Here is a 23466-nt window from a genome sequence, read left to right as displayed (position 1 = left end):
TGTTACTGCAATATTCTTCCCTTTTATTAAGAATAAATATAATGGTGCTCAAAGTTTGGGATTTTATTTTATTTTTTAAATAAACCTTGTCCTGGACTTGTTTTGATAGTTCCTTGTTTACATGATTGTGTTTGCTTGGGTCTGTGCTTCAGGTCTGACAGGACAGAGTGCGAGTGTTGGAGCTATCTGCTCCATTGCTTGCTTTGTATTCTGACTTCATGGGTTAAAGTCAGTATACTGCACATAACGTACTGTACAAAAGCAGTGCTTACGTATGTACACTGCGACATGAGTTATTAATTACCTCAAGACTACAAATGTATCTTTCTTTATTTCTATATTTAGCAATATTGAGAGCAAGAGGTACAAAAACCTCTAGCAGAAATTAACAATAGTTATTTTAATCATTATGGAGAATATGATTATTATATTTGTTTTGCACTTATTCAGTTGGCTTTAATAGGTAACTATTGCTACACCAAATTGCTAGATTTTTTTTCCTTCATACATCTTCTACAAGATGTTTGAAGTCAGTTTGCAATCTACTGAGCATTTAGACATTACAGGTCATCCTTGTTTACCACATCAAGTCTTTCCTCCCCCCCTCTCTTGACCCCTTTCAGTTTGCATATCGGTCCAACCGCTCAACCGATGACGCCATCGCCACTGCTCTGCACTCAGCACTCACACATCTGGACAAAAAAGACTCATACGTTAGAATGCTGTTCATAGATTTCAGTTCAGCATTCAACACAATCATCCCTCAACAGCTCATTCACAAATTGGTCCAGCTGGGACTCAACACCTCGCTGTGCAACTGGCTGTTGGACTTCCTGACTGGGAGACCTCAAGCAGTACCGGTTGGCGGCAACACATCCAGCACCATCACACTGTACACAGGGGCCCCTCAAGGATGTGTGCTGAGCCCCCTTCTCTTCACTCTGCTGACCCATGACTGCACACCATCACACAGCTCCAATCTCTTCATTAAGTTTACGGACGACACGACTGTGGTGGGTCTCATTAGAAACAAAGATGAGACAGACTACAGGAGCGAGGTGAGCCGCCTGGCCGGGTGGCGTAAAGACAACAATCTCTCTCTGAATGTGGAGAATACAGGAGATTGTTGTCGACTTCAGGAGAGCGCACACTCAGCATGCTCCTCTGACTATCAATGGTGCGACTGTGGAAAGAGTGAGCAGCATTAAATTCCTGGGTGTGCACATCACAGAAAACCTCTCCTGGACTGACAACACTGCATCACTGGTCAAGAAATCTTTACTTTCTGTAAGGTCACTAGGGGATGAATGCACATTGCAGGTGCTCATTCAATACTGGCTAATCTGATTGACGTGCAACAACAAAAAATATCAATCTAGTAACGAATAGCAGAACTGGCTAAAAAAAAAACAACACTGCACATTATTGGTTTCTTTTTATTTTATGTCAAACTTGAATGTTGGCTTAAAGGGTATGTGGGCTTAATGTGTACTCTTATGTTGCATTTTCTGTTTGTAACCTTGAAAACTGAGTTGTCACATTCTCTTGCCTTTTGACCTCATTTAAATAAAGACACCCGTGTCTTAGGCAAAGTCAAAATGGAAATCGGTCTCAGTCAAATAGTCACAATGGATATGTTTAACCCATTTAACAAAACTTACTCACACAAATCTGATCCATAAAACGAAAAAATAATCAAGATCAAGATCAAGAACAAAAGATTTTTTTTATCTCAAAAGTGTAATTTTGCTGTTATTTTCAAGCATTCCTATAATGCAGTTGGTTTGTGACTTTCCCTCACTGCCCAACAGATTTGGATAAGCTGTGAAGGTCAAAATGTAAATCAGTCTCTTCCACTTGTGATGTAAATTCTCACCATTCATCTGTCTCTTCAAATTTGAGGGGAGTATTTTAAATCAGTGAAGGTACTGAAGCAGTGAAGATATGAAGTGAACAGAGTTTTTGAAGAAACAGCATCAGATTTTCAGATTCAAGGTATGTTTTGATGTTAGATGTTTAAACTCTATGCATTATTTTTTTAGAAATAATTTGGTTATGGTTGTTTTTTTATTTTGTACTGTACATAGGAGTGTGAATATATAAAGATTATTTGGTCTTTCATTAACAGTTGTTTCAAATGTTATTTGTTTGCCTTTAAGTAATTAAACGCATGGCTACATGCCTACAACTAAAGTCTGGTTAGCTAACATACTCTAGCGGTTTGAACGTGTTGCAGTGTAATATGGTGTTTAGCATGGAGTTAATTTTGTGCCAAAAAATGTTTGAAATAAAATAATAAAAGCCACATATTGTGGATTTTGAGTATTTTGATAATCTATTATACCCCTTTTTCTTAAGCAATTATCACATTTTTGATAATTTTGATAAGGAGCTCCATCCAATAGTCTGAAATGCCAAGTTCACAAAGCCATTATTAATAAATCATACAGTAGAATTTTTTCATATTGAGTATTTTGATACTACATTATACTTATTTTCATTTGCAATTGTCACATTTTTGAGACATTTTGATAAAGAGGAGATGATGGTGGTATCTGGAAATTGTATGTGATATTAGCAAGCTTCATGGCACCATCTACAGGTGCAGGATCCTTAGACTCGGACCTTTTAAGATGGAATGGAAATGAAGCAAGCAAATAAGAACCTCAGCTTCAACACCTAGCTAACATTAGCTGTTTAAAAAGCCACTTAAGCCGATGGAATAAAGACACTTGCATGATCCAGAAATATGTGTGAATGCATCTATAAACACTTCAGGAGCTACTCATTTTATTTTTGTAGCTTTTTTAATGTAACTACAATACTGAACACTTGGCCCCATTCGTTCTACCATGCACTGCGTGGCTAATTTTTCAGAGCACCTCTTCCTCCAAAATCATTTAACCAATAAAGATTTACAGTAAGTTGAATGCCTTCTTCTAAGACCCACCCCCTTAAAAATGTGCCAAAAGTCAGAAGAAAAAGAAAGATTGCTGAGGCAGAAGAGAGACTGCAGAAAGGAAAAAAAATGCAAATGCACATTAAGTTTGATTTAATTACTGCATTTGCAATATACGTCTTGCATTTTATAATTAATATTTTGCCTGTGGATTTTATTTGAAACATTTGGCAGAAAATTCACTCCATAGTTTAGTGCCATTGCCACTGAAAATGTGAAGCTATAAGCATCTGTAATTATGTACTGAAAATTAAAATAGCGGGTAGATGTTTATCGGCGTGATTTGACACGCTGACACTGTGAACTGTGCAACAGCAAGTGTTAGATTAATTAAACTAAGATATTAGTTTGTCTGATTGCACATATTTTGCTAGTGTTTGTTTTTCTTTCCTCATTTTTTTTTTGTTTGACTCCACAGCTACATCATGAAGCAGAAATATTTGCTCCTGTATCTCGTTTGTGAGTGCATTTATAAACATTTAAATGTTTATAACAATCTTCTCTTGCATATTTCTATCCCTTGTTTGGGTTTAAAGGTGAATCCAGGCAGGAAAATGTTTTAAAGAAGGGGCGCTGCCAAATGAATGAAAGTGTGATGTAATTTATTTTTGTTTTTTTCAGCATATGAAGCAATTGTGTGTCCATTTTGAACGTGTGTCATATCATTCTCTATCAAGTTCTGCTGGCATGACGTTATATGTAGCTCAACGGGACGGTGTTGACCAGTTTTACACATTAGTAACACATTTTTATTTGTGCTGATCCATCTCAATGGCATTCTCAGTCAGGACGTACCTCAGGAACTTGATTGAACTCTACTAAAGTTTTGATCCTAACTTCCTTTCATCTTGGGATATGCAAAGAAAGAATTTCACTGTACTGCAGTGTATATGTCACAACTAAAGGCATTTACTTTACATAAAGGCATCTTCTAAAATTCATATTGTTCAACTTTTGCATACAGGTTGTTTTCTAGGAGCCTTTCTAGCGCTGCCTGTACCTATTCTACATGCTCAGTTTCATGCTTGGAGTAGATCAGATGTAAATTATGACACATTGATTCATGAACTCGCTGATGTTCAGAAATGTTTGGAAGACAGAAACAGCATTCATGAGCCCATACGTCATCACCAAGTATTCATACTGTCACAGTGGCCTGTGCTTGCACTGAAATCTGTTTAGTGAAGATCTTAGCTCCCCTTGCCGGTTCCATGACAGATGGAAGAAGTAGAAAAATCATTGTGCAGCATTGAACTGAGTAAAGTGCAGTGAACTGTGCAGGAACTACCTACTACTAAAGGGTTGGACAGACGAGCTGGGGACAAAGTTGTACAGACTAATCAATGTGAGGAGGAAAGTATTGCAAAAGGGTTCCCTTCTGCACTGGGGACGAAGGAACCTGCTGCTCAACGTACTCTGTAGAGCACTGATTTCAGCATGTAGTGGGTGCAGGGGTTCAGTCTTGATGACGGAGAGCCTGGCCAGCATTCTCCTCTCCATTGCCATCTCCACTGAGTCCATGCTGAGCCCCAGGACTGAGCTCACCGTCTTTACGATCTTACTGAGTTTGTTATTGAGTCTGTCTTTTGCATTTAAGCTGCTCCCCCAGCACACAGCAGCATAGAAGATGATGCTCAACACCACAGATTCATTGAAAGTATGTAGTAGATTACCGTGTAAACTGAAGCACCTCAGCCTCCTCAGAAAGTAGGATTGGCTCAGACCTTTCCTGAACAGATTATCTTTGTTTGCTGACCATACCAAACTGTCGTCTAGGTGTACACCTAGGTACTGGTGTAGGACTGTACCATCTCAATGTTCTCATCCTGTATAGGGATTGGGGTGAGGTCGGATTTCTTCCTGTGAAAGTCCGCTGTCATTATCTTTTGCCCTATTCCAGTTGGATTAGTTTATCAGGGGGAATTTATTTTTTACACATCTCCTCAGTGATAAAACTCTTACCTATGGACAGCAGTAAAATTACCATAGGAGGAGCGAGTTTCTTTGGGTTGTATTTTCTACTAACCTGGATGTTTGTGTCATGTGGTCATATGATCATACTCCACTGATATGGCATGTTAGATATTTAAGGAATAGTTATACTATTAATCTTTATTTATAGAAACATAAAATTGAAATTGTGCATATGTGATTGTAAAGTAATGCTTTGTGTGGGATCTCAGTTTTCTTAATGAATTTATTATCTTTCTCCTCCTGAATGTGCTTTCCTAGGTGACATGTTTAGTTGAGGTTTTACTGTCCAGACCAAGTATACTGTCGAGTGCCTCTTCTAAAGCGTCCATTTTTCTTTCATGGTTCAGGAATTGTTTAATATGAAAACACGTCTCAGAGCTGTACCTGAAGTCTGAGGTGTAAAAAGTGAACAGGAAAGGAGCCAGAATGGTCCCTGAGGAGCACCTGTGCTGCTGATAATCTGCTCCAAGACATAGTCCTGTAGCCATACATACTGATTATCCCACAGTAGTGTGAGCTAGATGGTGTTGAATGCACTTGAGAAGTCAAAGAACATTACCCTCATTGTGCTTCCAGTGTTCTGCAAGTGAGAGTAGTCTCTGTGTAGCAAGAAGATTGCAGCAGACTCTAATTTGTGTAGCTGAGAGGCCAGTTGTAGGGGATCCCTTGCCATGATTGTCGGCTTCCTAAGCTGCTCAAGGACTAGCCTTTCCATGGTCTTCATCGTGTGTGATGTCAGTGCTACAGGCCTGTAGTCATTCAGATCTTTTGAGTTCTTTTTCTTTAGCACAGGTACCAAAGAAACATAGCTGGTCTTCACAGAGCTTCAGCAATCTGAAGCTGACTCCAATCAAGTCCCACTGCTTTCCCTGCTGTAATCTCCTCAGCTCTCTCTTCACCTGATTGGCTGTGATAACCAGACTGCTGGGAATAGGAGAAGGGGGCAGTAGAAAGCTGCCGTCACTCTGTGTTGGTGGTGACATTGTTGATAGTGGTGGTGATGATGATGATGATGATGATGATGGGTTGGTGGCAAATGTAGACCAGTTGAGGGGGAGTGTAGTGAAGGTGCCCTGGGTGGTGGTGATGGGTGAGTGGAGTGCCCCTGAGTGAATCTATTAAAGAAGTGATTCAGCTCATTTGCCCTTCGCAAACTCTCCTCTCTCTGTTACAAGCTATAACATTGTAGATTGCAACCTGAAATCCCCATTTACACCACTCTGGTCCTGCTCATCTGCAGACTGTCCTCGAGTTTCCTCTTACTGCAGACTGTCCTCTTACTCTGTTTGAATTTTGACCCTCAGCTGCTTCTGTACATGCTTTACTTCCTCCTGGTCACCTGCCTTAAAGGTCCTTTTCTTCTCATTCAGAAGAATTTTCAGGTTGCTGGTGACCCAAGGTTTATTATTTGGATAGCAGCATACAGTGCTGCTAGACCGTTTGTGAACCCTTTACAGATTAATCGAATCCTGCACAATGGCTTGGAGGAATTTTAGCCCATTCCTCCTTGGAGGGACCTCAGTGATGGTGGTGGGCTTCATTGCATGAACGTCTCTTCTTTAGGTCCTTCCACAACATTTCTATTGGGTTAAGGTCTGGACTTTGACTTGGCCATTCCAAAATGTTAAATTTCAAGAAAAAAGTAAACAAACTTTTGTCAGTTGTCCATAGGAAGTGTGGCATAACTTTTAGGTCTTTCAGGGCTAAAGTTTGATTGGAAAACAACAAAACAGAAAAGAAATATTAAATAGATCTACAACAAAGTGCCATTTTACAAACAATAGTAAAGGTACTGATAATATGAAAGTGATTAAAAATGCTGTTTGGCTTTTAACCTGCTGTGCCCATTATCAGAATATCAACAGTGAAAAATGTCAGACATTTGGACACCAGACAAGCGAATTGTAAAAGGATCATTTTTTAAAATACATCATCCAGCCAAGTTTTCACAATCGAGCGGTTCCCAGGTACACAGCAGGTAATGAAATGAAATGGTGTAACTGTTCCCTTTTCTGTCCTTTTTATTGCTTCTGGATGATTCAATTATTATTCATGATTTTTTTAAGTGGTAAGTTGGAAGATGAACAAGAAGATTGGATTGTGGATTGTAAACTTTACTCTTTATTGGCAAATCATTCAAACATTCACCAATGTAAGTTTACTGTACTGTAATGTAAATGTATTACTATACTATTTATTACTATAAAATGTCACCAACAGGTTTAGTCCCAGTTGCTGTCTCAATCCTGGAAACGGTCTCTCACAAGTATGACCTGATCATGACACTGCAGTCATGGCCAGATGCACAGAATTACTGCAGATTGATGCACACTGACCTGGCCACAGTCATAAGTGATACTGATTGGCTAAGACTGAAGAATGAAGCAGCAAGCAAAGGTCTGGCAACATCTGCCTGGGTCGGATTGTATGATGATTTTACTAGCTGGCGCTGGTCCTTAAACGAGCTCCCACTGAAGAATGTCCCTTTTACTGGTTGGAAATCTGGACAGCCTAATAACGCTCTGGGGATAGAAGCATGTGTTATGATAAATGCATATGCTATTTGGCTTGATACATCATGTCAATTTCTAAGACCCTTCATATGCTACGATGGTGAGTCAATATCCTGAATTTAATTTGCTTAGTTTTGGCTTGATGACTGCTTTTTCAACATGATTTAGGAGCCTAAGCTTTTCCTACCATTTTACTCATTCTAGTACATGATTGGGTTAGATAACCCAAGGGTGCTCTACCTTGTGTGTAGAAAAATAAGGCAATTATTGAGTAAGTAAGTCTATTTTATTTTTAGAGCACATTTAAACTCGATTTAAAAGCGCTGTACAAAAGATATAAACTGAACCGCAAAGTATCAGAAAAGTAATAAATTGTATATTGGTATTTATTACAGATTTTTTAGTGGAAGCAGGTGCAGACAATATGTTTAAAATTTTATTTTGATCTAATTTTTTTTCCCATTTCACAGCTAATTACAGTGGTGCTGACAAGTTCATCGGATTCAAAAGTCCAGTGACTTGGCCTGAAGCTCAGGCTTACTGCCGAACACATCACACAGACTTGGCCAGCTGCGTTAACAGCTCAGACCAAAGCATGTTAGCGCAGGTGAGCAGTAGTCAGGGTGATTCCTGGATTGGGTTATATAGAGAAACTTGGAAGTGGTCAGACGGAACCAACACTTCAAACCTCCCATGGGCTCCTGGACAACCGGATAATGCTGAGAGAATTATGGGAAGTTGTGCATCAGTTAATAACGGACTTTTCAGTGATGAACCCTGCACCAACCTGCACTATTTCTTCTGTCACACCAGTGAGTCTTTTGTTTCCTTGGCTATTGCTACTAACATGAAGACAATGATCCCAAACTGAATTATTCAAGTTTTGTCTTTGTTATTTTTTTTTTTTTTACATTTCTGTTCGTCATCAAAAAAATTCACTTTTTGGAAAATCTTTAGTTGGTCAAGAAAATAATAATTGCTCCTCTTTCTGCTTATAAAAAGCTTTAGCTTCATTTTGCAGATTGCAATACCTTTGGGGTAAAATGTCCTTCTGGAGCGATGGTTGATGAGGGCTCATTAAACTATTCGAATGCTGCAAAAGTAGCTCTCAGTTCATTAGTAAATGATGGCACAAGATGGGAGAGGATGAAGTTCAAATTAGGACACAATTCATTTTATTCTGGTGCAAAGGTCAACATTAATTTAATAATTTTACAGCACAAAAATAAATTTACCATAAATAAAATTGTAAATTCCTAGCACATAAGGGCTCTCGGTGCAATAAATGTAATGTAACATTAAGATATATGCTTCATTAATTCACATAAGCCATATATGTTAATATTCATTTAGTGTTTTTTTAAGAGGAAAAATTGTGCATTATGGGGACGTTAACTGACTCTCACAAGTTCTTTTGCAGGACAATCCTACTGGGATTAGTTTAGAAAAAAAAGATCATGTAAAGGTGTCAAAATTGTGTAGTCTCCCATAAAGACTACAACGGACATAACACAGCAGGAAGTGACTGAACTGGACTGAACTACTTTTCTTTACCTGACTGTGTGTGTGTGTGTGTGTGTTCCACAGTTCCACCAGTGAGGAGCCAGATAATGAGACTGCAGGTGAAGTCGGATGGGAGTGTGTTTGATCCTGCTGTGCAGTCATTTATTTTAGAGCTGGTGAGTCGCAGAACGTCTCTAAAATTGCATTAAAATGCCTCTTTTTCCATTTCTCACTTTTTCACCTTCTCAAACGTCTTTTATCCTCAAGGATTTTGCTCCTTCTCCCTTGCTATCTTTGCGTTCTTAGCGTTCTCCTTCTCTTTTTGCCACTGTTTTGCTCTTCTAGATGTGTACTTTTTCAACTGGAAAATATCCAGCATCAGCGTTAGTTTCTCAATATAATAGGCCTATTTTTCCTATCATGACTGTCATATTTTTGAATACATTGACATGTAAATGTTTGGGCAATGGCAGGAAAAACTGAAAACCCACTAACCTTTACTACACGTTGAACATCTAGTCCTACAACTAAGTAAAATATCCAATACTTACGGATACTAATAAAGTAGTTTTTCACTTTTATTCAGTTTTGACAGCCTTGTCTATTTTAGTGCGCTTCATGGTGCCATCTACAGGTGCGAGATCATAACTACAGGACCTTTTAAGATTGAACGGAACATCTCAATAAGATACTGGAGAAATAAAGTCTCCTTAAATTATTAAGTGATGGAAGTGTTCCTCGAAACAAGGCCTGTACTCCAAGTTATTAAATTTTCTGCCTTGAAACACTGTTTCTGTGGTTACTAACCTCAAGTGCAATGACTAGTGATTTTGGGTTGCAGTTGTGGAATCAGCACTGAGCCCCCGAGTGACAGTTGTGCTGAGTAGTGTTCCTCAAGCCTTTGGGCTGCTCCACAGTCTGTGTTCTTTTGTGTTCTTTCATTATTCTAAACTTAAGCTGAAATGAAAAACCAAAATTGAAAAGTTTTATTTAAAAAAAAATGCTATAATTAAGGTATTAAAGCAGGAGTTGCAACCCCACCATGAGAGAAACTCACAATCTCCTATTTTGTTTAACTCATTTATTTTATAAACTAATATTAGAAATGCGGAAGATGGATTTGTGTGCTAACATAAACCAGTTTTCTTAATACAGTTAGTGTTTGACTTTGAAAAACCAAGATGATGGTGCATGCAGACACAGCAGCTCCGTGCTCCTCAGTTTGCTGCTGTTTTCTTTTTTATTAATATTTTTAATAGTATGCTCACTGTTTAGCACTGTCATCACATCAGGGAGTCTCACCAAAACGAATTACTGCACATGGGATCAATATGTGGTGAGCAAGTTTTGAGCATCTTACATTACAACTGAAGCATCCCAGCGGAACTCATCAGACTTCTGGGGTCTCCATGGATTGTTGTTCCTACCGAAAGGAGAAGGAGGCAGAGGAGAGAGAAGGAGCAGAAGTAAGGCTATCAAGCTGGGATAACTTCAGGAAGACATGTAGAGACCCTGCTCCACTCTACATTAATGGAGACAGAGTGGAAAAGGTCACCAGGTTCAAGTTCCTTGGCATCCACATTTCTGAAGATCTCTCATGGTCAACAAACACCATTTGAGGAGAGTCAACCTGCCTGAACATCTGCTGGTGTATGTTTACTGCTGCTCCATCAAGAAAGTCTTGACCTGTGGGATCTCACTGTGGTATTGCAACTGCTCTGCGGCTAACAATGGAAAGAGTCATCAACACAACCCTGAGAATCATCAAAACCCAGCTGCCAGGCCTGGAGGATATCTACGGTTCCTGTTGCCTGTGGAAAAGCCTCCAACATAATTAAGGACCCCTCACACCCCTGCCACAGTCTGTTTGCCATCCTGCCGTATGGGAAGCGCTATTAGACCATCAGGGCACACCCTTCCAGTCTACTGAACAGTTTCTACCCCAAAACCATCAACACACTCAACTTAGCACTGCCTAGTGCATCCAGCACTCCAGCTCTACCCCATCCCCCAGAGTCTGTTCCCTCTGTGTGTGTTTGTTCACTCATAGTTTTTCTTGTTTCACAGCTCCAAAGTCCTGGGTCTGAGCCTGAGCTCAGGTGACTGTATGGAGTCCAGGGCTTTGAATATACATGATCAAATCATGCATGGTGTACAAAATTAGTGTTAATACAAATCAAATCCTTGGAGGAACACAAAAGTACAAAAGTACATGGACCTTGCACTTCAGTTGTACAATCATCTCAGAGACAACCACAGGTTTCAGGAAAAAAAATGGTCCATGTATTTTTATGTCCAAATGATTTTTTATTTAATGATTTATTTATTTAATGATTTATTTTATGATTTTCTATTTTTAAATTTGATATCATATTTGTGAAAGCATCTTCCTTATCCATAAGAATAAATACAACAACCATTAAAGGCTTATTATATATTTCCAGGAGGAAAAATAACAGTTATTGTTATTTTTACACGTCTCCTCAACACATCTTCAATGATAACAGAATATAGCTGAAATGAAGACATCACCCCAGCTGTAGGCATTCACATTTTTGGTGGAAATGTTAGCTAGCTAGCCTACGCTCGGAGCCTAAATTACTCCCACGTGGGCTTACTTGGGCTACAACAACCCAGCCCACTGGCCTATGCTTGAAAATGTAAAATCGATATTTTTTCATTGTTATATTTTTATCTATTTATTTTATGATTTCAGCACATTAATAAATAAAGAGAAAAGAGATAATATTGAAAGAGATAATACTGAATTTACATGTCCAAATATTTTGAAAACAATATACATTTATTCCTTAACATGATTATAGTATCTTTTTAAATCGTAAAACTGTTTTTTTTTTCCCATTTATCTTTGTGTTTTGTTTACGATTTCATTTTGGGATTTACAAAGAAAGAAAAGAAACGTTAAAATATTGTATCTGCGATTTCTGATTAAAAAAAAAAGTTTTTCATTTTGAAACCACAATCAAAAACTGTTCTGGTTTTGTTACTGACACGAAAATAGAACGAACAAAAGGTACATGGACCACAACAGATTTATTCTCGTAAATTAGTATAAATACAGACACAGTTGTGGTCCTTATGGTTAATGAGTGTTTATGTTACTTTTAAAACCAAATTGCTGCTAGTCCGCAGTAATCACAGCAAGTTCCTGTAGAGTTACATATACAAGGGCTGTTACAGTAATAAAAACTATTATTATTCAGGAATGGTATTGAGTAATTAATTCTTGATTCTGTTCTTCAGATCAATCAGAAACTTGAAGAAAAGGGCATGTTGGAGAACATCACAGTGACCTGGAGGGTGCAGCCGGATGGAAACATCTTTCACAAGAAAAAAAGGATGATCTGTAATGTCTAAATGCTCACTCTGTATTTAACATACAGTCAGGTCCATAAGTTTTTGGACAGTGACACAGGTTTTATAATTTTTCATCTGTACAATACTGTGGATTTGAAATGAAGCAATCAAGATGACAAAAATATGCATTAATGTATTTAGCATTTAGGAATTACAGCCATTTTTTACAGTGTCCCTCCATTTTCACAGGCTCAAAAGTAATTGGATAATTGACTGATATGCAGGTTAATGGCCAGGTGTGGCCTGTTCCCTCATTATCTCATGGCAATTTAAGGATATATTTAAGGTCTGCAGTTGATTCTGAGTGTTGGATTTGCATTTGGTAGCTGTTCTTGACATTTTGAGTCTGTGAAAATGGAGGGACTCTAAAAAAGGGCTTTAATTCCTAAACAGTTAATGCAATATTTTTGTTAACCCCTTGAGTTAAAGCTGAAAGTCTACACCTCAATCACATCTTGATTGCTTCATTGCAAATCCACTGTGGTGGAGTAAAGAGTGGTGGAAAAATTATGAAATTTCTGTCACTGTCCAAATAGTTATGGACCTGACTGTATACTATTTTCCCTAAAGCTTAAATAATGTCATCTACAATCAAACTGCAATCTTAATGAAACTAGTAAAAATACTGATCACATTCAAAACATTTTTACATTTTAATGTGGTGTCAATTTTCATGTCTTTCATCTATATGAATAGATCAAATGAATAGATGGATTATACATTACTATGTTATTGTGCTGTGATGTTTAAGGTGTCTGTAGAATCTTTTTTTTAGACTGCAAGTGAGACCTGTAGATTGTGAGAACCAAACAAAGCAGTAAACATCATATTCTGTTCAATTATTAATCACTCCTTTAAGTATTGTGTGCTAAAAGGTAATATTCAGTAGCTTTTACTGTCTATAATATTATACTATCGATAATATAACTGAATAAACTTATAAACTTATGATTTCAGTTAGGAAATGTAATCCAGTCTGTCTGTGGTGAATGCGCATCAGCACCATTTTCATACTTCCTGTGCAGTAAAGCCTTTGTCCACAAGGTGGAACCAGAGCACAAAGCAATTCATGAACTGTTTAGCTGAGGACTGGCAGAACACTCGGGATGGTTTCCAAAAATGTCTGTAATACAAAGTACTTTGTTATCTCGTTCGTAAGAATTTTCTTTAATTAACGAATGTTTCTGAAAACCCTTCCTAATTAACATAGTAAGTAAACTCATTTATAAAATAATGAGTAACGTGACCCATTCCTTCTCTAAGTACTTCATTACTTGCATTCAGTTCTACCTCAAAAAAGGCAGCCAACATGATTTGATCATATTTATCCAAAGCCCTGGAGCTCCATACAGACACATGCACTCAGGAATGGAAACAAGGCCAACGGATCACGCTCATTCATAATTCATGGTAATAAATTAGATATTTGTTTAAATTACATTTATTGTAAGCAGTGAAATCATGTTTTAAAGAGTAACTAAATATTTTTCTGTAAACTACACGTTACAGTTTCTCTTAAATCTGACCGAACACATATTGCCTTTTTTTTCAGTGTAGCTTTTCCAAACAATCATAATTTATTTACTGTAACAGCTGTGCATAAAGTAGAAATGTTTCCTGGAGCAGTGATTAGCAACTGCACCTACTGCTATACTATAAAGTGAAACATCACAGACTGTAAAGAATTCCCAAACATGGTCAAAGATAGCTGGAATATGTGACGCCTATGTTTGTTTGATAGTTGTGCCATAAAAGTATTAGTTACAAACATCAACCATAAGTTGTATATAATCCTGAATTAAATAAATGAGTAATTTTTTGGGGTGGTGGTGGTATGGGGTGGGTGTTCAGGGGAAGTTGTAAGGCAGGTGGCCTTACAGGTTGCTTGTTACCTAAAATGAGTTCCCCCAGCTGGACGTACACCCGGTTGTAAAGCTAGACTGAACATAAAATGCGCTTTAAGTCCTAAATAGAATTAGTACTTGTTGCACCATCCAGGTGTAGTGCTACATCTGAGAGTAAATCTTATGCCTAGTCAAAGGTAGGTGTAAAGTGAAAAGTCTTGACTAGTTTCCAAGTTGAAAATAAAAACGTCGGTACAATGGCACGTCTAATATACAGGCTACATGATCAGCGGGCTTTCAGGCATGAAGGAGTAATGAGAAATGGCACCAGTCCTCTGGATATATATGTACATCAAGAACTTATTGAAGTTCTTGATGTACATATAATTGCTGAATTGTTGGAATTAATTGATGAGTTATCACCGCAGTTGCAGTATCTAACAGATAGGAACGGAAAGCTGTCCCCAGCGCTGCAGGTGCTAATTTCCCTTTCGATTTTATGCCAGTGGATCTTCCCAAAATACAGTCACTGATATGGTGAATGTAAGCAGAAGTTCAGCATGCGGGGCAATACAACGAGTTTCTCTGGCCCTTCAAGATCAGGCTCACCAATATGTTCATCTACGCACTGAGGAGGAGGCCACACACACCCAGGAGAGATTTCGCAGAGACTCTGGCATACCTGGTATTTTTGGCTGTATTGATGCTACTCATGACCGCATCCAGGCACCATCAATAATGAGTACCATTTTTGTAAACAGGAAAGGCTTCCATTCAATTAATGTTCAGGTTGTGTGTGATGCAGACATGAAATGAATTGATTTGGTGGCGTGGTGGTATGCACGCATCTTGAAGGAGACAGCACTGGCAAGACTGTGTGAGGAGGGACGGCTTTCTGTCCTAATGCTTGGTGACAGTGGCTACCCTTTAAAGAAGTGGTCGTGTGTCATGACACCCTGGACGGAGTAGGAAAGGCAATAAAACTATGTGTACTCATGGACGAGGTCGATCACTGAGCGCTGCATAGGAGTGCTCAAGCTCAGGTGTGTGGCTTCTGTTTAAATATGAAACATGTCCACCGCTTGTTTATTTTAGCTTACACTTAAACTGGTATTGGTTATTAGAGAGTAATGTTATAGGATGATGCATAGTTACTGCACAGTGAAATCAGGATGTAACCAGAGAGGGCGAAACTGCACATTTGAAGACTGAAGAAACGTAGCCTGGTCTGATGAATCTCGAATTTCTGCTGAAGCTCACAGATGGTAGAGTCAGAATTTGGCACCAACAGCATGAATCCATGGCCCCACCTGCCTTCTGTGAACAGTCCAGGCTGGTGGAGGTGGTGTACTGGTGTGGAGAATGTCTTCTTGGCATATTTTGGGCCCGTTAATACCAATCAGTCATCGCTTGAATGCCACAGCCTATTAGAGAATTGTTGTTCATCCCTTCATGGCCACAATTTCTCCATCTTCTAATGGCTACTTCCAGCATGATACTGCACCATGTCACAAAGCAAAAGTCATCTCAAGCTGGTTTTATGAATTCAGTGTTCTTCAGTGGCTTTCCCAGTCACCTGATCTGAATCCAGTAAAAGACCTTTGGGATGTGGGAGAATGGGAGATTCCCAGCATGAAAGTGCATCTGAAAAATCTGCAGGAATTCTAGATGAAATCACATCAACATGAACCATGGTCTCTGATTTTGTGTGGCTTTAACAGGCATTGAATTTGTTGTATCTTGGATCTATCAGACTTCTGAACTGTAACGAGTTTGGTCTGTACAACAAAAACCACTTGCCTGTAAGTTGTTTTTATAATTTGGCTAAAACACCATGCTTAGTTGGGATGAATCCCTTAATCACCTGCTTCATGCCAACATCTGAGGAACAGCTACACTAGCTGAGCTACAGAAGTGCTGACTCCAATTCTCAGCATTTACACTCTGACTGCTGGACATTTGCAGCTTTGTCAGGAGCTGATGATTATGGGATCGACTGCATGCCAGGAACTATGATGATGTACACAATATTATGGAAATACTAGCACTGGAACTGTGTTGCAGTATGGAATATTTAGCAGTAGAAATGTAGATCACAGTGTGAAATGATGATCTAACACACACTGTCACCCCTTGATTAACCTTAGGAAGGGTGTGTTGATGAGATTATGGCGTTTAGCATTTGGCAGACGCACTTAGAGAAACTTATTATGTGCATGAAATCACTGTAAAGGGCCGTGTCACAGTCTTCCAGGATTATATTTAAAAACCCTATTTTATTTCTATAACATAATGTCATTTTAGTGCATCTTGTAAAGTAATTCGTTTTTAAACCAAGTGCAATGTGGCTTTTTTGTATTGTTAAGTTATACAGTATTGCACTGATATTGGGATTTATTCATGGATTTAATTTTCAGATTTGTTTTACCCTCAACTGTGTAATAAGATATTTTTTCTGCATCGTGACATTTAGACCGGTGACACTGATTGCTGGTTTTAGGTGACATTTCTTTCCCTATGTAAAACAGGACACTTTGTTTTTATAGTTGTAGAGTCCAGTGTGACGGTTTGTTTTACACATTATTCCAACACTGGAGAACAGTGCTACTTTTTATTTGCCAAGAAAATGCATTCAAATAGTCACAATGCGCTTGTCCTATATGGAGATATGGAAATCAGTATGGAAATCAGTCTGCGTCACGCGTCATAATTTCTCCGTGTTTAACAAGAGGACAGGTGAAGTAAACCGAGAAACTTTTTAGAAAGTTGTGTGCAAGCAGTGACAATCTAAAGCGGAGCTACTGAAGAAACACCAGCCTTCAGATTTTCCATGTTACAGGTATGTTTTATTGTGCGATGCTTATTCTTAACTTAAAAATGGCAGTAATGGCATACTCCTGGGAATCTGATTATAAATAATTTATTACTGAACTTACCAAAATTTCATTCTGTGTCTGAAAGATATATGTAGTAATAATACATAATTTTGTAAATAAATAATATTGTAAATGCATTGTAAATGTTAGTTATACAGTGTTACATAAGAACGAATCTGCTGCAGAGTTATATGGTGTTTAGTGCCGTAAATGTGAAGACACAGTGAGCTGCTTGACAGCCAACATCACAGAGAGAAATAACCTAAATTAAATAAAATTAAAATAATTATTGAATTTTTGAGAGTATCCAACAGATTTACAGCATTTATTGCTTCAGTAACCTGCTGATTTCCTTCGTGTGTAATCAGTATAATGTTGCATCATTAAAGTTGTTGCATCATTAAAGTTGCATAAATGAAAGACTTTTTATTTTGGTACTTTTATGCTTTTAGTGTGAATATATTATTTTGAATTTTTTGTGACTCCACAGCTACCCATTCGTCATGAAGCTGAATTTTTATCTTCTCCTCTGTTTCACTGGTAAGAGTATAATCAACTTTTTGCTACTCAAGGGTAAATATTCAATAAACTCAATATTCAATAAATTAATATTCCATGTTTTTTATGTATGAGTTTTTATTTATTTGTTAGATTTTGCTAAAATGTATTGAATTCCTAAAACAACTAAAGTAATTATTAGATAATGAATACACAATATATCACAATAGTTTGTAAATATAAAAATATACAAAATATAAATGCAAAATTAAAATATATAAATATTAAATAAATATTTAATATAAAATACAATACAAAATTTTATTACAGTGTGAATTAAAAATATAAAATATGTTTAATTATCACATAAGTCTCTGACAATAAAATCAATTTATAAAAATAACTTTATATTACTCAGCTCTTTATCAATCAAATTCTCACTTTCTCCTGTTTTATCTTCTGCACATGTTTAGATATTTATATATATCTTATTTTAGTCATGCAACATTTCATAATTTCCTCACCACAAAGAGATAAAGACAGGAGATTCACAAATATTACTACCAACTAGAATACTTCCAATAATAACAATAGTGTATTAAAACTCTGTGGAAACTGAACAGTGATTAATAATACTGCAATACTTCACATGCATGTGTTAAGGTTTGTAACTATTCTGCTTGTTGCTTGCCTCACAAAAGGTTTAGATTTTTGTTAAAATTACATTTAGCGGAACAAATGCATAACCTAATATATGTATGTAAATTATACATTACAGTTTCTCTTAAATCTGACTGAACACAGTGTAGCTTTTCCAAACAAAAGTCATTTCTGCTGTAAATTGTTGATTCCACTATAAATATAGCCAACAAAGAACTACTGACAAGTGGCTCATTAATTCTCTGATAACGAAGGCTTTTGGGAAACACTCGCAAAACAGACTTGTACATAATATATTTCATTCAGTAAGTTGTTTGTTATATGTAAAGTTATTTGTAATTATCAGTATTTGAAATTATTTCAGTGAACCCAAAATAATATATATATATTTTGTATATACATACATACTAATATAGCAAGTAAATCACTCAGAGGAATTAAATAGAGAGAATATTGGAGGCATGAAAATACACTGGTGCTTTTTTTCTTCAGTAAGATTTTTTTAAATAACTTTAAGCGCACATGATAAATACTTCAACTTTCCCCAAAAAACAAGTCGTCAGTAAGTGAAGATGCTTCAGTGAGTGAGAAGGACTCATTTGGCAAACATGTTTTCCCTCGATTCCTCCTGTACTTGTTTCCTTTTCTTGTATCCTTTCCTCATGGCCTCAGTGGGAGGAGCTAGGAAGCGAGGAAAGCAAACAAGGAGGCACAATTAAAGAAAATATTTTATTTATTTATTTATTTAAAAAAAAATTCTATTTGTTGTGTGCAGTAAAACAGTACTGGAGCATCAGGCTGAACTGCAGAATTTGCTTATGATTCACAGATTACTTTCATTTAGCTCTTAGTAATGTATATATTTAATTATCTACCAGTGTATGTTTAATGTGTATATCACCAACAGGTCTGGTCATGGTCACTGTATCCATCCTGCGAACTGTCCCTCATAAATATCACCTGATTAAGGTACCGATGTCATGGTCCGTTGCACAGAATTACTGCAGGGTGATGTACACCGACCTGGCAACGATCCTAAGTGATACTGACTGGTTAAGATTGAAGAAAGAAGGAGCAAACAAAGGTCTGGCAACATCTGCCTGGATCGGATTGTACAGCGATATCAATAATTGGCGCTGGTCCTTAAACGACCTCCCACTGAAGAATGTCACTTTTGCGAACTGGAAACCTGGAGAGCCTAATAATTATGTTGGGAAAGAATCATGTGGTATAATAATGAGTATATACGGGTACTGGGGGGATACACCATGTGCAGAGCTAAGACCCTTCATATGTTACAATGGTGAGTCAATATCCTGATTTCGATTAGCTTAGTTTTGTTTTGAAGGATAGTTTGCAATAATATTTGGCAGTCTTAGCTTTTCCTACAGTTTGCCTTTAACATGCAAGCAAATAAACTTTACTCATTCTTGTGCTTGATCTATACATACATATATATATACATACAGTTCTGTGCAAAAGTCTTAGTCACATGCAAAGAAATGCTGTAGAGCAAAGATGCCTTCAAAAATAATGAAATTAAATGTTTCTACATTTAAATAAAATCCTATAAAGAGCAGTAAACAGTAATAAATGAAACAAAGTCAATATTTAATGTGACGATCCTTCGCTTTAAATAAAGCAGTATCTGAGGTGCAGTGTGTGCAGTTTTATAAGGAAATGAGCTGGAAGTGTTACTGAGCATCTTGCAGAAGCAGCCACAGTTCTTCTGGAGACTTTGACTGTCGACTCGCTTCTTATTTCTGCAGCGAAACCCAGCAGCCTTCATTATGTTTTTATCTGAAAAGTGTCTCTTATGGAATCTGCTGCTTTCTTTACTGACATACAAACATTTTTCTGTAACATTTCATTTTGTGCTGGAAAACTAATGTTTGGAATCTAAAATGTTTTTGTACTGAATCAATAATGTAGAAGCCGGAAAATAAACATCTATAACAAAGTTTGTCCTGAAAAAAATAGACTTTTGCACAATACTGTAAACACACTGTATACTGTATATTGTATGTGTGTGTGCGTGCTGTGTGTAAATATGTGACTAGCATAATTTTATGGTGGGTTTTTGGTTTGTTTGTTTTTTGTTTTTTTAATTTTTTTATTATTTTGCCATTTCACAGCTAGTTTCAGTGGCTCTGACAGGTTCATCGGCATCTCTAGTCCTCGCCTGACCTGGCCTGACGCTCAGGCTTACTGCCGAACACATCACACAGACTTGGCCAGCTCTCTTAACAGCTCAGATAATGACTTGATTACGCAGGTGAGGAATCGCCAGGGTGATTCCTGGATTGGGTTATACAGAGACTTGTGGAAGTGGTCAGATGGGACCAACGCTTCAAACCTCCCATGGGCTCCTGGACAACCGGATAATTACGGAGGAATTGAGAACTGTGCAGTGGTTTATAACGGACTGTTCAATGACGTACCCTGCACCAACCAGTACTATTTCTTCTGTCACACCAGTGAGTCGTTTGTTTTGTCTCGATATTCTTACTCTGCTGTAGGCCTGTTTTAGAGCTGATGTAGAGCAACACGACTCACTTAGAGATGACCATTTATAGCAGCACCATCGAGCTCTATGGAAACAGTATCAGGCTGGAGTAGAAGGTCATTTTTTATTACAACTTTAAGTTCTAATACTAAATTATATATTTAAACAAAGTGTGTTATATATCTTCAGTGATTATTTGGCATAAATGTTCAAAAGTTAAACAAGTGTATTGTATTTTCATTTGTTAATATATTGTTCTACGGAATCTGGGGAAAGAATCATCATCATATCAGCCATCAGCCTCTTTACTCAGTGAAGATCAGCATCAGCCACTAAAAAAAATATACTGATTGACCACTAATTTGAACATAGCATAAGGAGCGCACATCTCATGAGAAAGGGATGAGATAAGGTTAAAATTTAGACCCAATATTTACAAAATCATTGATCTATCTATCTATCTATCTATCTATCTATCTATCTATCTATATATATCATATATATATATATATATATATATATATACATATACACTATATTACCAAAAGTATTCGGTCACCTGCCTTGACTCACATATGAACTTAAGTGCCATCCCATTCCTAACCCATAGGGTTCAATATGATGTCGGTCCACCTTTTGCAGCTATTACAGCTTCAACTCTTCTGGGAAGGCTGTCCACAAGGTCGAGGAGTGTGTTTATAGGAATTTTTGACCATTCTTCCAAAAGCGCATTGGTGAGGTCACACACTGATGTTGGTCGAGAAGGCCTGGCTCTCAGTCTCCGCTCTAATTCATCCCAAAGGTGTTCTATCAGGTTCAGGTCAGGACTCTGTGCAGGCCAGTCAAGTTCATCCACACCAGACTCTGTCATCCATGTCTTTATGGACCTTGCTTTGTGCACTGGTGCACAGTCATGTTGGAAGAGGAAGGGGCCCGCTCCAAACTGGGAGCATGGAATTGTCCAAAATGTTTTGGTATCCTGAAGCATTCAAAGTTCCTTTCACTGGAACTAAGGGGCCAAGCCCAACTCCTGAAAAACAACCCCACACCATAATTCCTCCTCCACCAAATTTCACACTCGGCACAATGCAGTCCGAAATGTACCGTTCTCCTGGCAACCTCCAAACCCAGACTCGTCCATCAGATTGCCAGATGGAAAAGCGTGATTCATCACTCCAGAGAACGCGTCTCCACTGCTCTAGAGTCCAGTGGCGGCGCTTTACACCACTGCATCCGACGCTTTGCATTGCACTTGGTGATGTGTGGCTTGGATGCAGCTGCTCGGCCATGGAAACCCATTCCATGAAGCTCTCTGCGTACTGTACTTGGGCTAATCTGAAGGTCACATGAAGTTTGGAGCTCTGTAGCAATTGACTGTGAAGAAAGTCGACGACCTCTTTGCACTATGCGCTTCAGCATCCGCTGACCCCTCTCCCTCAGTTTACGTGGCCTACCACTTCGTGGCTGAGTTGCTGTTGTTCCCAAACTCTTCCGTTTTGTTATGATAAAGCTGACAGTTGACTGTGGAATATTTAGGAGCGAGTGGATTTGTTGCACAGGTGGCATCCTATGACAGTTCCACGCTGGAATTCACTGAGCTCCTGAGAGTGGCCCATTCTTTCACAAATGTTTGTAAAAACAGTCTGCATGCCTAAGTGCTTGATTTTATACACCTGTGGCCAGGCCAAGTGATTAGGACACCTGATTCTGATCATTTGGATGGGTGACCGAATACTTTTGGTAATATAGTGTATATACAGGGACAGCAAGTGGCGTTTTAATCATCTAAAGTGTGTGTGTGTGTTCCACAGTTCCACCAGTGAGGGAACAGCAGATCATGAGACTGCAGGTGAAGTCTGATGGGAGTGTGTCTGATCCTGCTGTGCAGTCGTCCATTTTTGAGCAGGTGAGTCGCAGGATTAGTAGAAATACAGACGCAGTTATGGTGCTTACGGCTAATGAGTGATTAGTGTAGGAAGTGTATGATGGTAATAAAAATGTGTTATTATTCAGGAATGATATTGAGTAATTAAATCCTGATTCTGTTCTTCAGATCAAGCAGAAACTGGAGGAAAATGGCATGTTGGAGAACATCACAGTGACCTGGAAGGTGCAGCCAGATGGAAACATCTTCCACAAGAAAAAAAAGGATGATCTGTAACGTCTAAATGCTCACCTTCAAGTCAAGTAGATTTCAAACCTACAACATTTAAGCTTTGATCAGTAGGGGAAGTCAGAGGACAAGATTAACCAGAAGTAGAGGAATAATAATATTGTTTTATTGCTCTATTTGTAACACGCCCACTTTGACTTTGCCACCTTAATTTTAAAGTCGGTTTTCAAATATTTAATATTTAATATGTTCAGCTTTTGCTGCACGTGGCCACTGGAGATAATCAAAGGAAAAAGTCAAAGAGGGCGTGTTCAAATACCGGGTTTAATGCATCAGTGTGTCGTAGTAAAGAATAATTCCTATAGATATGATAGAGAATGTAATAGAACCTGTAAATACACTGTGTGTACTTTTAACAGTCAGATATAATGCACTTGCCACTATTACTGTAATTTTCTTCTTCTAACTCTGCAGTTCTAAATATGTAGTTATTCCTTGCATTTTGTTTCTATTCTCTGCACCTAAGGCATTAAGGATATACATTAATATCATCAATAAACAATTTTAAATAGAAACCTTTTGTCACTATTTTGTAACCATTATAAAATTAAGCTTATTTTGGTCTGCTACTATTAATACAGT

At 37.9% G+C, this 23466-nt stretch overlaps 2 protein-coding genes across 2 annotated transcripts; both read left to right on the top strand.

Moving 5' to 3' along the window:
• Nucleotides 1–1930: 1930 nt before the first annotated feature.
• Nucleotides 1931–13367, top strand: LOC128317664 (putative C-type lectin domain family 20 member A). Its single transcript, XM_053231058.1, has 6 exons — nt 1931–1995; nt 3378–3418; nt 7154–7546; nt 7917–8258; nt 9034–9125; nt 12214–13367. Exons 2-6 carry the CDS (start codon nt 3385–3387, stop codon nt 12325–12327), a joined length of 975 nt encoding a protein of 324 aa, XP_053087033.1. The 5' UTR covers nt 1931–1995; nt 3378–3384; the 3' UTR covers nt 12328–13367.
• A 5766-nt stretch (nt 13368–19133) lies between these two features.
• LOC128317620 (C-type mannose receptor 2-like) lies at nt 19134–22872 on the top strand. Its single transcript, XM_053230721.1, has 4 exons — nt 19134–19508; nt 20341–20682; nt 22523–22617; nt 22765–22872. Exons 1-4 carry the CDS (start codon nt 19181–19183, stop codon nt 22870–22872), a joined length of 873 nt encoding a protein of 290 aa, XP_053086696.1. The 5' UTR covers nt 19134–19180.
• Nucleotides 22873–23466: the final 594 nt, after the last annotated feature.

The sequence above is a fragment of the Pangasianodon hypophthalmus genome, chromosome 28, assembly GCF_027358585.1.
Source record: "Pangasianodon hypophthalmus isolate fPanHyp1 chromosome 28, fPanHyp1.pri, whole genome shotgun sequence".
Taxonomy (NCBI): Eukaryota; Metazoa; Chordata; class Actinopteri; order Siluriformes; family Pangasiidae; genus Pangasianodon; species Pangasianodon hypophthalmus.
This window is presented reverse-complemented; position numbering and strand designations above follow the sequence as displayed.

Excerpts from the sequence above, each read along its gene's own strand:
- LOC128317664 (XM_053231058.1), top strand. The coding sequence starts at position 3,385 with ATGAAGCAGAAATATTTGCTCCTGTATCTCGTTT. Across the intron at positions 3,419-7,153 it reads TTTGCTCCTGTATCTCGTTT|GTTTAGTCCCAGTTGCTGTC; the intron begins GTGAGTGCATTT and ends TGTCACCAACAG. Across the intron at positions 9,126-12,213 it reads AGTCATTTATTTTAGAGCTG|ATCAATCAGAAACTTGAAGA; the intron begins GTGAGTCGCAGA and ends TCTGTTCTTCAG.
- LOC128317620 (XM_053230721.1), top strand. The coding sequence starts at position 19,181 with ATGTCATGGTCCGTTGCACAGAATTACTGCAGGGTGATGTACACCGAC. Across the intron at positions 19,509-20,340 it reads ACCCTTCATATGTTACAATG|CTAGTTTCAGTGGCTCTGAC; the intron begins GTGAGTCAATAT and ends GCCATTTCACAG. Across the intron at positions 20,683-22,522 it reads CTATTTCTTCTGTCACACCA|TTCCACCAGTGAGGGAACAG; the intron begins GTGAGTCGTTTG and ends TGTGTTCCACAG.